The sequence below is a fragment of the Plectropomus leopardus genome, chromosome 22 (genome assembly GCF_026936395.1).
Source record: "Plectropomus leopardus strain MGB_pleo_1.0 chromosome 22, ASM2693639v1, whole genome shotgun sequence".
Taxonomy (NCBI): domain Eukaryota; kingdom Metazoa; phylum Chordata; class Actinopteri; order Perciformes; family Serranidae; genus Plectropomus; species Plectropomus leopardus.
The window spans coordinates 22,563,698-22,578,383 of NC_142197.1; the positions used below are offsets into that span (position 1 = coordinate 22,563,698).

General features: G+C 39.6%; 1 protein-coding gene across 3 annotated transcripts in view; it reads left to right on the plus strand.

The window, feature by feature from the left end:
• The first annotated feature begins 4,295 nt into the window (after nt 1–4,295).
• nap1l1 (nucleosome assembly protein 1-like 1) overlaps nt 4,296–14,686 on the plus strand; it is a 35,811-nt gene continuing 25,420 nt past the window's right edge. For 2 of the 3 annotated variants that reach the window (XM_042511091.2, XM_042511089.2), the window contains exons 1-3: nt 4,296–4,419; nt 11,161–11,199; nt 13,143–13,231. In XM_042511091.2, coding sequence (XP_042367025.1) covers nt 11,183–11,199; nt 13,143–13,231 — 106 coding nt within the window. In that variant the 5' untranslated portion in view covers nt 4,296–4,419; nt 11,161–11,182. The remainder of the gene's footprint in view (nt 4,420–11,160; nt 11,200–13,142; nt 13,232–14,686) is intronic. The other variant, XM_042511090.2, reaches the window with a different exon arrangement.

A 14,686-nucleotide genomic window follows, 5' to 3' on the forward strand; every position in this document is an offset into this window, starting at 1 on the left:
CCAAAAAAAAAAAAAAAGATACTTGCTCATGTGAAATAATTTGTTTAAATGACACCCTGTTTTCTGGTAACATTGAAAATGAGGGCTAAGTTTTCCTGCAGCATTCTTTCTTTCATATTTGCGTTCATTGCTGTTCTTCACCTGTTTGTATCTCCTGGGAAAGCTGAAATCTAAAAATCAACAGTTTTTAAGAGCTGGCAGCAATAAAAGAAATACAACTAGTTGTTTTGTTAGTGATAAAATGAGCTTTCATCAGAGTAAATCTTACAATGTTATTTTAATTTAACGGTCTCCTGCAAATTCCCAAATGAACTGTTTAAATCAGTGTCACAGTATTAGTGTTCAGTACGAGTAAACATTAAATGAATTTTATGTAGAAAATAGCTGCTCACCAACCACTAGTATCACTCTGTGTTTATACACGCAGCTCTCAGGTGTAACTGTGATGTGAAAGATTTCATGGCTAGAAACCCATCCCCGAACACCTCCAGTCATCTGGCCCCACTGTCTATTCCTGTGCTACTGGCCGGCATGACTCAGGGAAATATTCACTTATGAGTTTCTGACATGGAAGGCACACGTGGGAAGGCTTCCTCTTGTGGGAAAGCATTGGATGACAGATCTGACCTTTGGGCTTGTGCCAGATATCTCTTGACGCGAAGCAGCACGCCTGGTGTTAGTAACACTCGGGCTGGTGCTGCCTGATGGATGAATCACGCTGAAATCCACACAGTCTTTGCCTGGCTTTACACAGGGTCACGAGCAAGAGATTCTGTATGAGTCCATATGGTGTTTTGAGATGCCTCATCACAGAGAATTTGATCTGTAATGTAGGTTAGAAGTTTCTACATTTAATAACAATTCAGGCAGTGCCTCACCTAGCACATCTGACCCTCTAGGTTACCCCACACCCACCTACAAAAAATACCTCAAAACATATTATTATTATGATGTCCGATTGTTATTGAATTAATTACAAACAAGATCTAGAGCCAATTAGATATCAACACAAATAAAAACTTATTTAACAAACAATTGTAAATGCTGTTGTGACAAGTGCAGAATGCGGATGGCGGCATATGATGCTCCAAAACCTGTATGCGCCAAATATGTGCAAGTTACCTATGATAATAACCCTTACACACACCCAAACCATCACAGATGCTGGCTTTCAAACTTTGCGCCTGAAACAATCTGGATGGTCTTGATGAAAACTTTATTTGCATTGATCTATCCATGACTTAACAATGGATTTTTTAACCATAATGAAAGTGCCTCAGAAGCATTTTGGACTGTGGGTCTGTACCATGGACTTTTGAGTAAATTAGCTAGTTGTTGTTTTTTATCTTTAAGAGTCCCATCTTTTTTTGGGACTGGGGTTGTAAATACCACACAAAAAACAAACGTGCAAATTTGCCAATTCTATCATCTTTTTTCTTTTTTGTAATGCATTCTGGATGGCTTTTCCAATTTAAACTTTTCTTACTTTAATGCTCTCCATTAGTGAGGACTGGGTTGCAATTTTGGCAGTCCTGTCCGGCTGCCTATGTGACATATAGGAAGATCTGCCACTGACATGCAGTCTCCCAGAATTCTGTTGAAATGTCTTTCATTTAGTCGGACACTGGACCCAAGTGACCATTCTTGATTAGAGGGACCCCTACAGTAAAGCACTCATGTTTAGAGCAGTTTATTAACAGAAAATTTAATCCTTCGGGTTTGTTGGTTTTGACAGGTGAGGAAAAATGCAGTTTGAGCTTTGGTAACATCAAATGACAGCTGTGACATCCCTGAAAATACGAGCCATTTTCATGGAGAATGCAATTCTCAACAAATACAAGGAATGACTCAGAAATTAAGATGTTTATGGGTGCACACTGGGGAAATATGAGTCTGGATTGCTGCTCTTATTTAACAGCCTCTTTGTGTTTCATTATTGGCAGCAACGCCAGAATGAAGGCACGTTATTATAAAAATGAAGACATCCACCATGCTTAAAATTATGGGACTCTCTCCCACCATTAATAAACCAACAATCAGTCCAATAATCAGGCTGCTTGTGATCCTTGTAATTAAAAAAGTAAAATGAAGTTCTGATATGATTTGGCTGATGAGCAAAATAAAAGGCGACAAATAAAAGATGAGAGTGAGCTGTCAGTGTAATCACGCCCAGGTTAATCCCCAGGTAGGCCAACAGGCGGCTCAGCACTGAGGCAGGTACCAATTCCATATCTGTCGTCACTATGAGAGTAGCTTCTCTCATACTGGCACTTATCCTGGAAAATACTGCAATAATACTGAATGCAAAAACAAAACAAAACAAACCTGGGATGTCTTTTTACATTTTGAATCCAATGGACTCTTTGGCAGGTCCACTAATGTTACTTATCATACATATCTGACTGAATAAATCTAATAAAATAATAACATGATGCACAATAATTTGATGCAGTTGTGCAGCTCCAAAAATGATCTTTGTGACAATCATAGCGTTGATAAAAAATGACAAAACATTGCAGAATTACTGTAATTGTATGTGTTTTTTGACATTTGTTGACACGTGTCATGTATCTTGTATTTTTGGAGTTTTGAGTTTTTGGAGGCTGATACCCAGTAATTGTAATATTGGGCTTATAAGGGACTGTTTGTTATTTATGACGGAGGAGGGAGCAGTTTAAAAAGGTATGTTGTTTTCTATGTACTGGGGAGGTGTTTTTTATTTTGGCTTAGGAGATGTTGTATTTTTTGTTTATTTTTATGCTGATTTGTTAAGAAAATTGACTGTAGGGCAAGATTTTAAAATATATTACATAAATTACAATATTTATCATAACCAGAAACTGTAAACACAGAAAACAGTGGATTTTCAAATTTCTGAGGGTCCCTGGACACATTATGTGGAATGAATGCTTCTGTCAGAAAAAAACATAACCAAATCTCAACTTACAATGGTGATATTTCATCAGAATCATCAAATTTATTCTATACGTCTCGCTTAAATTTTGCCAAAAATAGCCATTTGTGCTAACTAATCAGCATGCATGACAAGACTGAAAAAACATTCATCTCTGGGTTTTGTTTTCAACTTTTCACTTCCAGTCATCAAAGGGTTACTTTTTAAAATCTAATAACTAATTTATGGTGGAGGGAGGGTCATGCATTTTTCCCAAGTCACTCAGTGAATCAGAAGGAAAATATGTGTAGCTCCTTAGAGGGTCAAACAAATAATTCAAGTCACCCTCGTAGCCACCCCTCTGCTCTGATAAATTAAGAATAGTCCCTAAATTAAATGGATTTGACTTGAAAACTGGGAACATGAGGGTTTAAGTGGTTAAATTGATGGAGGAGTTTATTGCATGAACCACTTTATGATGCTGATGGCTGAGGAAAATTAAAATAGTGATGACTGTGACATTAATGGAATGATGCTGATGAAAGTGAAGGATGATAACAATGAAGGTAACAGTGAGGAAGATGATGATGATGAGCTTTGTATTAGTTACTGATGAAGACAGTGTCACTGCTGAAGGATGATGGAGCTGCTGTTGAAACATTGCAATGAGATGATCATGATGCTACACAAGATGATGATGATGATTAAGAATGAACTGGTTATGAAATTAATAATGAGGTAGTAGGGGTGATGGTGATTATAATGACAAGAACGAATGAAATGATGAAGGGGATTATTCAATGATGAGAAGATGATGATGGTGGTGGTGATAATAATCCTTCATCCCCTTCTCCCCCCAGCATAGGCAGTGACACTCAATTTACGGCCTGCGGGCCAAATCTGGCCCGGGATAGGGTGCTGAGTGGCCCCAACCATTTTCTAATTCACAATAAAAATAAAGTCCAAAATCCTAGGAATGTACTAAAATCTTAAAACTGTCCTAAAATCCGAGAAACGTCATAAAGTCTGAGAAACATCTTAAAATCCTAGAAACATCCTAAAATCCTAAAAACCTCCTAAAATCCGAGAAACATCCTAAAATCTTAGAAAAAAAGTCCTAGAAATGTCCTAAAATCCCTGAAACATTCTTATATCCTACAAATGCTGTGAAATCCTATCTCAAAATCCTAGAGACACCCTTAAATCCTAGAAATGTCCTAAATTCTTGAAAATATGAATGGGGTTGCTGCGACTGGCCCCTGGCCTCCTTTCATCTTGCACAAGTGGCCCCCAATCAAAGCACGTTGAGTACCCCTGCCATAGGAGCACCCTCGCTTCCGCCCCTCCCATCACCAGCGTTGCCTCGGCGACTGCCGGTTTACGTGATGACGTCGGATGTATATGAGCGCAGGCGGCGGGATCTCTCTCCCTTTTACCGCCATCGGAGCGGAGTCTCTTTCTTCCCCGGGACCTCTTCACTGCGCAGCGCCGCTTCACCCAGTGCAGCCTCCGGCCAGACAGCGAAGGTAAGAAGGGACAGGACTTGGAAATGGCTCCGGCGCCAACGCCCTACGCTCGTGCTTCGTCTCGGAAGTTACATTTCCTAGTCTACTGCTTTAATTCACAACGGCAGAAGAAGACGGCTCCGCTTTGCTAATGCTAGTCAGACAGCGGCAGCAGCCATTGAGACTGGCTCCACCATGATGTGTTACACGCGCTTAAAAAAATAATAAAACAACGGTTATCATGTATGTCCGTTTCCCTTGGTTAATACGACAACCATAACATTTACATAAACGACAAAACGTCGCGTAGTTGCTGTAATTGTCGGCGTTTTTCGACATTTGTTGACACGTGTCTTGTTTCTTGTATTTTTGGAGTTGACCTTATTTTTTGGAGGATGATACCCAGGGTGGGGAACTGTGGATGGGAGTCTGGACTTTAGAGGCTCCGCGCGAGGCGGTGGGTTTAACTAGACAGCCGGTGTTATTACATAACGAAAGCCGGTTATAACACGGTACCGGAGCGTTGGCACCACTTACTAGCTAGTCCATATTCTCCGGCTATGATACCGAAGCTGTTCCTCCCACTTGCTCAGCCCCAAGTAACGTTAGTGCGCATCAAGCTAGCAGCACATAAGCTAGCTTAAGTAGCCAGCCAGTGCAGTGACAGACCGGGCAGGCCGGCTAAAGTTAGCCTGTTTACTAGCCTCGGGCTCGGCTCGTTTGTGAGGGAACCAAGTTGACATTTGTTGTTTGACGTCGGACGGTAAACGTTTCAACAGGTTGGCTGGCTCTGCTGGGTCCAAATTAAGTTTTTAAAATTTGGCTTCGGAGTGTGCAGGCACCCACCCAGAGCTTTTTGTCATTGATGGCTTGAGCATGCAACACGTGGTCGCTGGGCAGGATTATGAGGAAAGGGCTAGTACCAGAAAGTAAAAGGTCTGTTTGGTCAGTGTGCTGGACCACAGATGGTTAACCCTATAACACCTGCATGGACATCAGATTTCTGGTGCTGCATTCAGACGCCTTTCACAAGTATTAAATAGTAATAACAACAATATCTTAACTTATACAGCACCTTTTAAAAACAGTTTACAGAGCGCTTTAGCTAAGCAAAAGTGAGAGTGTATTCTTGCAGAGGCATTATAACTACTAGAGCCAAACAAAAATGCTAAAGTAAGGCTAGACAAAATTTAAAGAAAGAAAGAACACAATCAGGCAAAAGTAATAGAAGAAAAATGGATGATAATGAGAAATTAAACGAATGTAAGCAGTAAATGCGGGATATATAGTAATAGAATTACACAAGATCAAGACAGAAAAAAGAATACATTAAAAGATAAATTAAAATATGACATTACATAAATATAGTTATAGTTCTAAAATTAGTTTTAAGAAGTGATTTGTGATAGATTTGTCTCCTCAGGCAGGCATTAAAACGTCTGAAAGCTGAGAAAACTGGTTTGATTTTTGTCAAAACAGGAAAAATCTCTTGCAAACTGCAAAAAAATGGTAAAGGGTGACAAGAAAATGATCTGAAAATTAGCAGGGGGGATTATTAGATATGATCAAAAAGAAAAGAAGGAAAAATGTCCAGAAAACTATATTTATGATTCCCTTAATTATGTATTTAAAATTATGTTAAAGAAACAGGGATTTTTAGCTCTTTCTTTAAGTCATTTTTCTTGTTTTTATTTATTTATTTTTTTACTTCAACCTTATTTTCAGGGTTGCTTGTCCTCCTCTTCCTGTGTTTTTGAAAGAAATCCAGTCAATCTGCTCAGGTTTCAAAGGGTTAATACAAAGATCTGAGAAAACGTGAATTGTCTGTCTTTTTGTGATCGGGATTAGATGATTAAAATCCCTATTTGCGTATGCTTGGCAGTTGCATTCCAAGCTGAACGTGACTTGTTAAATCTGTAATGTCTGCCAAATGTATTGGATATGTCTCAAATCATGAGTCATCACTTGGACAGGTCAGATGTGAACATTATCCTCATGAGATGTGATTATTAACCCTTTGAAACCTGGAGCAACATCACTTTTCTTGTGCTGCTTTCAGATGCCTTTTACAAGTATTTAAACCATTGAAACCTAAACGAAGTAGTGTGATTTGTTTCATAAAACACAGGAAAAAGGTAATGAGTAATTTGGCAAGAGATGTTCCACAGATTTAGACAATTATTAAAAAAAAAAATTAAGGAAAAATATATAGGGGAAAAGGTAAAAAAAAACCAAAACAGCTAGGCTGCTAAAAATATATTTACAATATAATTATAATTTCTTTCTTTTCATTTTTTTCTACTTTTTTTTGGTAATATCTGTATTTTTTGGGTCATTTGTTCTTTCATTGTTCAGTGCCTTCTTCCCACGTTTTTGCAAGAAATGAAGACAATTTGCTCAGTTTTCAAGGGGTTAAGATGCCAGAATGTTGCATAGACATATTTAAACATGAACAGGTTTCCCCAGAACTTCCAAAGTGGCACACATGACATTAACACACACAAAACTCCTTCCAGACATTATTCAAATTGATTAAAAATGCTGGACTTGTCTCCCAGCTGAGCAGTTTGCCCATATGTTTACCTGCAATAATTTTGATCCATTAAGAAGCAAGTATTGACCCCAACTCGAAACACCTTGACATCACATTTTGCGCAGCGACAGTATATTTGAAAAATGTTTGCTGCTGCTAAAAGCTTTCTACAGTACTTTCCCCATTAATAATTTGGCATAATAGAGGATACAAGATGGCAGGCTGGAGGGTGTCACCTTACTTTAGATATTGTACTGTGATATGAAGCATATGTGCATCTATATTTCATGTGTCTTTGTTCATTTGGACCATTTTTGACAAGAATCTGAAAGCTTTAATGTGTAAAAAACATGACAGAATGCAGCTTTGGGTTGAGAAGTGGGACATGATTAAAGCCACAAATCAGTCAACACACAGACAGCTCTCTCCATCAGTCATTCCCTTATGGAAGAAGAAACAATTTGATCTGCCACGTGACTTTGTTCAGAGCTCGGCGAACTGTCACATCAGCTCTGGAGTTGAATAATCTTGCTGTTTTAGCTGAATGTAGGCCAGCTAATATATAGAGAGATGGTGATGATATGCTGCTGAAAGAATATCCTTCCTGCTTATTTTTAAAAAAAATCTTAAAGGCCACCTCTTGGTTTGAATAATTGGCCCTCTATGAAATCTCAATGGCTGGTTTTCTGATCATGTGTGAGTCCAGATGTTCTGGACTTTGGGACTCAGAGTTGTGCTGCTGTTACAGTGTTGCTATCTAATATGTATTAAGAGTTTTTTTACTTCTGGGATGACAGGTGGATGGAAGGTGGTGGAGGATTAAGAACCTTTGGCATTGTCTGTACCTTATTGAACTGAAAGTCACATATGCTGATGGTGATATTTGACTGAGCATGAGCTCAGGTGGTGTCAGATATATGTTGATGTATATTTTAGGTTAATGTGTTATTCTGGGTTGGGTGATAATGGTAGAAATGAGATGGTTTTTCAAAAATATATTCGTCACTTGTACCTGGCCATGAATTGCCAGGAAAGTTGCAAGTCAAAATTAAACTGAGATTAAGAGGCTGTAAAAAGATCATATTGGTTTGAATAATTCTACGAAATGGGTTACATTTAAAAATATTACGTATTAAATGCACATGGAAATAGGAATTGGCAGGATGTTGTTTTTACAAATTGGTAATGGTTAATATGTATATTTAGTGGTTTGACTTTCCTATGTATGAGTCCTACAGCCCAGAAATAAGTTAGCATTTTAACACAAGTGAAAGAGACTTTGACATTTTGTTTTGCAGCATAATACATGTCAGTAAATACTCCACTCATGAGTTTTGAAGCCTTTAGATGTGTTAAAAAAGGCCAACGAGTGGCTAAATTAGACTACAGAACGTCATCAAGAGCTTATTTTTTTTGCAATAATCTAAAATCCAGTGGAAAAAATCCTATAGGCTTAATGACAAGTGAACCAGGTTACAGGTTCACTTTCGCGTGACACTGAGATTTGCATTGTGATTTGGTCCAGTGAGTACCAATCGTATAAGCGTTCCGCTACCCGGCTTCCTTTTGTGTACAGAGTATTGTGTTATCTTAGTCAATGTACTGTTGCTGGGCCAGTTTGGAGAGACTGACAGTCTTGTGATGTGCTGGTGTCATTTCCATTTCTCCATAGGATGCGAGAGACAGGTGACACAGGAGCAGTCAAAATAATTTATATTGCTACAGTACGTACTATACAGAGGCCTGTTCATAACATATCACACAGGGTCGCAAATTAACATCCACCAAACACCAAATGTGAGTAGATTTTCTGTTTGGCGAGAAAATCTCGGAGGGCTGTCCACCAAACAATCTTTGTACCAAAACAGTTACGTAATAATAATAATAATTTAAAAAAAAAAATCTCTTGTATCTATCCACAAATGGCCACAAAGGTAGTTTAAAATGGAAGAATATTTCAGTTATTAGATGCTTAAATCATAACGATATCCCATTTATCTCTACATAGGAAGATCTAAACATTCTATTAAAAAAAATCAAATCAAGTTGTTATCAGCAAAAACACCATAATATTTTTGTCCCCATGTACCTCAAAATAATTAAATATTAATGTTAAACCCAATTTGCAGACACATTGGCCAGTAAAAATATGCATGTTTGAAATTGAGTAACAGTAATCGCTTGTAGTAGTTTACTTACTAGCCGCCGATTTGCTGCATGCTATCGTTATCTGGCTGGTAGGAAGTATGCTTATATTTTTTTTCCCATCTGCCCGTCCCCTTGGCTGGTCAATCAGAAAGTTCATTTCGAACATTATCAAACATCTGTTATCATACATCTGGGTGTTGACGTTTTGACGTTGACTAGTAATGACATGATGTTTCAGGGATGGAAGCTGCCCAATCTAACACATTTCTTCAGTAACTTTTGATCTCTTCTGTTCATACACTCATATTGCATCTGAAAATCATTTCTCAGTCATCCACAAGCCAGCAACACAAGACCCTGGTTCTGAGTTACAACCACCCTAGCGATTGTGTTTTGACACTGTTGTTGTCACTTCCAGGTCATGATCTATCGCCTCGCTATCTTATGTGCACCGATCGCCTGTGCAGGTCTCCCCTGTCCGTCCCTTTAAAAAGGACGCCATGGTAATCCATCTCTGTAAAGGGAAGAAGGCTCTGGGAGAAGTGAGGTGTGGGATGGTCACAGTTGGTGTTGATCCTGTCTGTACCAAGAAGAGGCTTCTTTCTGAAGCAAGTGACCCAACTTATCCAAACAAAGGATTAATAAAAATGGTCATTGTCCACTGAAACCGGGAAGCTTGTTTTAAGTTTTGTTACTCATTGTGTTATTACTGGTCTCGGAGGGCTTTTCTTGTAGAGTGGTACAATGACAGCAAAGCATCATTTTAAACAGTACCACTTATTTCTAATATGGAAGAATGTTTTGGTACACTATTAATAAGCCCCAAAATCCAAGGGAGACCTCTGCATGGGAACTGAGTCAGCCTGCGTCCTGGAGAAACTTCGTTTTTACTCTTTTGTAGTGACAGACTTTATAGGCGTCTTTTAGGCGCAGCATATATACATTTAGAAGAATGTTTCTGTGTTGCTCATGTGAAAATATAGCAAGAGCTGCTAGCAAACAAAGTGTCGAGCTTTGCTTTGATCTTTTATTGGATGCAGGCTGTCAGTTTAGTGTTGTTGACTGCGGCATAGGTTCCTATTGATATGCATTTTTTATGCGTTTCTTCTTGGATGGGGGTAGAGCTCACAAAGCAGTATTTTGCAAGAGTGGGATGACTTCTAGTGCTCTTTTTCTTTGTATTTCTATACGCTCTGTTGCAGAGAGATGGTGGATCTCTGCTAGGGGTGTTATTATTCTCCAAATCTTGGTTCAGACATTGATTTTTGAGGCACAGTTTAGTTCCTTTATTCATTTGGCTTTAGAACTGTTACACTCCTAATTACCACATATCGCACTGAAGTCTCTTTGGGAATCATTTGGTGAACGAAGTCTAGTCCTAGTCCTAGTCCTAGGCTGTTTTAGTAGCTTCAAATGTTCAAAGTTATGTATGTTCACAATGCATGAAAACATTATTTTCATTAAAGAATAGTACCTAACCTGTGCTTGATGTGTACACCAGAACTTCACAGTGGTAGTGCAACATTCATACAGGTGTAGAAGCAGCATGTATTTATTCAAGGAAAGTGTTTAACAGTTGCACAAATCTCTGAATTTAGAGAGGTGACACAGATTGATGCTGGAATGATACAAATGGACACACACTCACACACAGGAAGTTTGGATTCTGTTGGGCTTTATGTTAGCCAATACTGATCAATTAAGATTTTAAAGTCAACCCTGATTCCAATTGTTAGGATCAGCTCAGGACGGCTCTAAAATTAACCACAAATCTGAGGGAAAAAAGGGTCATAAACAGAGGCGCGACAGAGAAATGCTTGCTGATGTAATGGCTCAGCTGAGTGTTGTTGCTCTCAACTACTCATACAAAAAAACTTCTGTGGCCTTTTTAACTGTCAATCATTGTGTTGCTAACTTTAACATCACCCCTGTAGTACTTTTAGCATCTTAAAATTAGCATCAGGAGTGATTTGCAAATGCTGTCTGACCCAGATGTGGTGACAGTGAAATGTTAGTCAAAATTAATTAGTTTGTGTCCCGCAGTATTTCTAAACTAATTACTCTCTCTTCTCTCTCCTCAGCATCACTTGAGACTCGGCAAAGATGGCAGACATCGACAAGTAAGTACACAATCCACCAGTGCTCCTCTGTGTCAGACACTTGGCCTCTCCACCACCTTCCCTGTCCGAATGCTCGTGGCGCCTGAAGCTGACAGTTAGAGGGAAAACACCTGCTGTGGTATTACTGATTTGGGCAAGGGCAGATCTACAACATGATTAAAGCCGTAAGGGCCAGTGCAGCAGGCGCTCCCTGGATGAGCCCTAATGGAAACGCTTGTTTACCAAAGCCAGGGCTGTTTGGAATGCCACGCCCCAGCTCCGATTGCATCGTGACAGTTATACACACTAAACGCACACGTAAAAGACACCTTGCAACATTTGAGTGATGGATGTTAATACGTTCCATCAGGAGTGACGCTCCAGTGGTTGTCACACAACACAGGATTGGATGCAGTCTTACACACACACACACACACACACACACACACACACACACACACACACACACACACACACACACACACACACAAACACACAAACACACAAACACTCCCCTGCTGGCCATTGATTTTCATTTTGTGCTGCAGACTGACAGGAGGAGGAGAGGCCATGCTGGTGAAGCTGTGTTGTATTGAGCTCTCCTGCACTGCATCTTAAAGCTAGGTGTCATGTTTCAGAGCTTGGAGCAGCATCGTGTAAAAAAGAAGCAACCTCAGTTTTGATTACTGCTGGTTTAAACAGCTGAATGGTACACTGCCCGGGCAGGAAATATGGCTGAGCTCCTTCTCAGTTATAAACAATTGTGCCCTAAACCCTTAGGAAGTGTTTGGTGCATTTCATGCACTTTTTCATTCTTCTTTTTATTCTATAATTATGGCTATATTACATGCTCATGTAGTAAGTCTAAAATTCACTATGTAATACATTCATACTGTTAAATGCAAAAAAATGCACCACTGAAACTCATTAAAACTGCAATTTTTGATCCCACAGCCATCAAAGCATAAAAAAATGCATAATATTATTTCTGTCATTCTGGGCTTTTGCCATGGAATTTTTAATTTGACTATTTTCCACCTGATGATGCCATTTTTACCATATTTGGCATATGTTGAAAATACATGCTATTTCCACTAGGTGCACTGTCACAGTCAATTTTGCTGCTAATCATTGATGTGTCCCAGGATGTGATCATCCCCTTCTTCAGATTTTGCACAAGCGTTCACCTGAACTCAATGATGAACTGATTAGATTTTGAAGGCCAAGGTCAGTCCAGTCCTTTTTAATGTGTTCTCTCAAAAAACGCTTTGAGGGAGTTTCCTCAAATTTGGTACAGCCGTCCACTTGGAATCAGGAATGAAGTGATTGGACTTAGGTGGTCAGAGGTCACTGTGACCTTACAAAACTTTTTTTGGCCAGAACTTGTAATTTCTACAAATTTCCCACAAATGTCTAATAGAATACAACGATAAAGTGCTGACATTTTATATCCAAGAGGTCAGTGGTCAATCTTATTTTGACATATTTTTCTGTAAAAACACTTTTTTTCAACGCCATAACTCAGGAGCAGAAGAGACATTTGGTCAGATACTGACTTGGTGAAAATAATCTCAGGTGTCCACCTTAAAACTGTGCTAAGAGAGAGATCTTCTGTGCTTCTGGGTGGAGATGTGTGTGAATCATCCAAGTTTTCACAGGAACTCAAAAAAACCCCAACTCTAAGTTCTTGTTTGTGGATTATTTCAAACTAAACAAGTTTCCTGGCTTAATTCTTCAGTGTCACTGAGCAATTATGTTTTTGGAATCAGAAAAGAGTTCATTTCGGTTTACCCGTCAAAGCAGCTGGCAGGGTGGCCAGAGTAGCTGGCAGCCTCACCCGAAACATGCCAGAAGTAGTTGGTGGCCGGTGTTAGTTCTGTGCACTCAAACAGTCTGAAGTGTCTGTGTTTTTGGCTGACCTTCCCTTCTGTCTCCCTCCCCTCCCTCCGTGTCTCCCCGAGCAGCAAAGACCAGGCTGAGATGGACCCGGCAGATATGGAGGACGTGGAGGAAGTGGAAGAGGAGGAGACGGGAGAAGATGAAAACAGCAAAGGTAGGCCTGTTAGTAAAAATGTTGCAATACAGATTTTTGATGGTGTAAGTGAATGTAAAAATGGTATGTCTTAAAATATAACTTTTAATATGCGGAGTTAAGATGATGAAAACCAAATTTTGAATCAATCAGCTGTGTGAAAATGTCACTCCAGTTGCAGAAGAGTCTGAACTTTGTGTGTCTCTGCCTGGCACTGACACCGAGGAGAGTTATTTGCATGACATAATTCTGAATTGAGCCGGGAGGCAGTAATCTGTTTTATTTTGGGATCTCAGATGCTGTTTATGCATCCTTTGATGCTCAATAAATGATTCAGACGGTTCCTCATATATTAGCCTACTCCCGCCTCATTGTAGACAGATATAGATGACAGTTTGGCCTCTTTTATTTATAACAAGTTTGGACGGTGTTTTAAAAGGCAGCTTGTTAAAGAAAACTCATTCCGGCTGCCTGCGACAGATCCGTCACAGCGACCACACTCCCAGGAAAGCTTTACATGAGGTCTGGAAGCTGACGGGAGATTATAAATGCATGAGTAATACACAACTTGGCAACACGCAGCGCAAACTCTTGTTAAGAAAGCTCACATATAACACATTCACACATCAAGGCTGCTGTGTAACAACATCAGTAACCACCTTAGAGGGACCCACAAATCTCAGCTCAGAAGATACATGGAAGTGAATTGCTTAAAAGCAAAAGGTGAAACGATGTTTTTTCAGTGTTGCTCCTAATTTTTTAAGGATGCATAGATACAAATGTACATGCAAATGCATTGGTTAAATGGTAAGCTGGGGGTTTACTGGTATCTAACCTTTAACCTTGGAAGTGTTTTGCTCTCTGTTGCTATTATCTATTTCTGCATTGACCAGACCTGAAACACACCAGTAACAGCAATAAAACCAAGTGCTAATGAGCATTGATGCTGTGCATGTGCAGGAATTAATGTAAGAAAATGGATGTGAGGCAGAAAACAGGAAGTAAAAATGACATTGGCTTGTGTAGAGCAGCTTAAAGGGATAATTCGGGATTTTTGAAGTAGGGCTGTATGAAATAGTTATGTGTAGTCGGTCTATTACATACAGTAGCTGGCGGCCGCCGTAGCATTACCACCTTTCTAAGCTAATGGGCCTGCCATCGGTCTCCCGAGGCTGCTCCAGCAGCGTTGTTTGTTTTTTTCCCCACTTGCCATTCTTTGAAGAAGGCAAGGAATACTAGCCAATCAGAGGCAGAGTAGGGCGAATCTAGTGGGGGAAAACGTCAGTCAAACTACTGTTGCTGTGACAGAGGTGAAACGGCAGACAGAGGAGAGGGCACAGTGCTGTTTTCATAAAAATTCTCCTGTATTCTTGTGTGCCATTGGTTAAGTAAAAGTGTAAAAAGTGGGAGCTCTTTATTATCACTTGAATAAATCAAATGGCCCCGGTGGTAGCTGACACTCCACTGATGTATCCA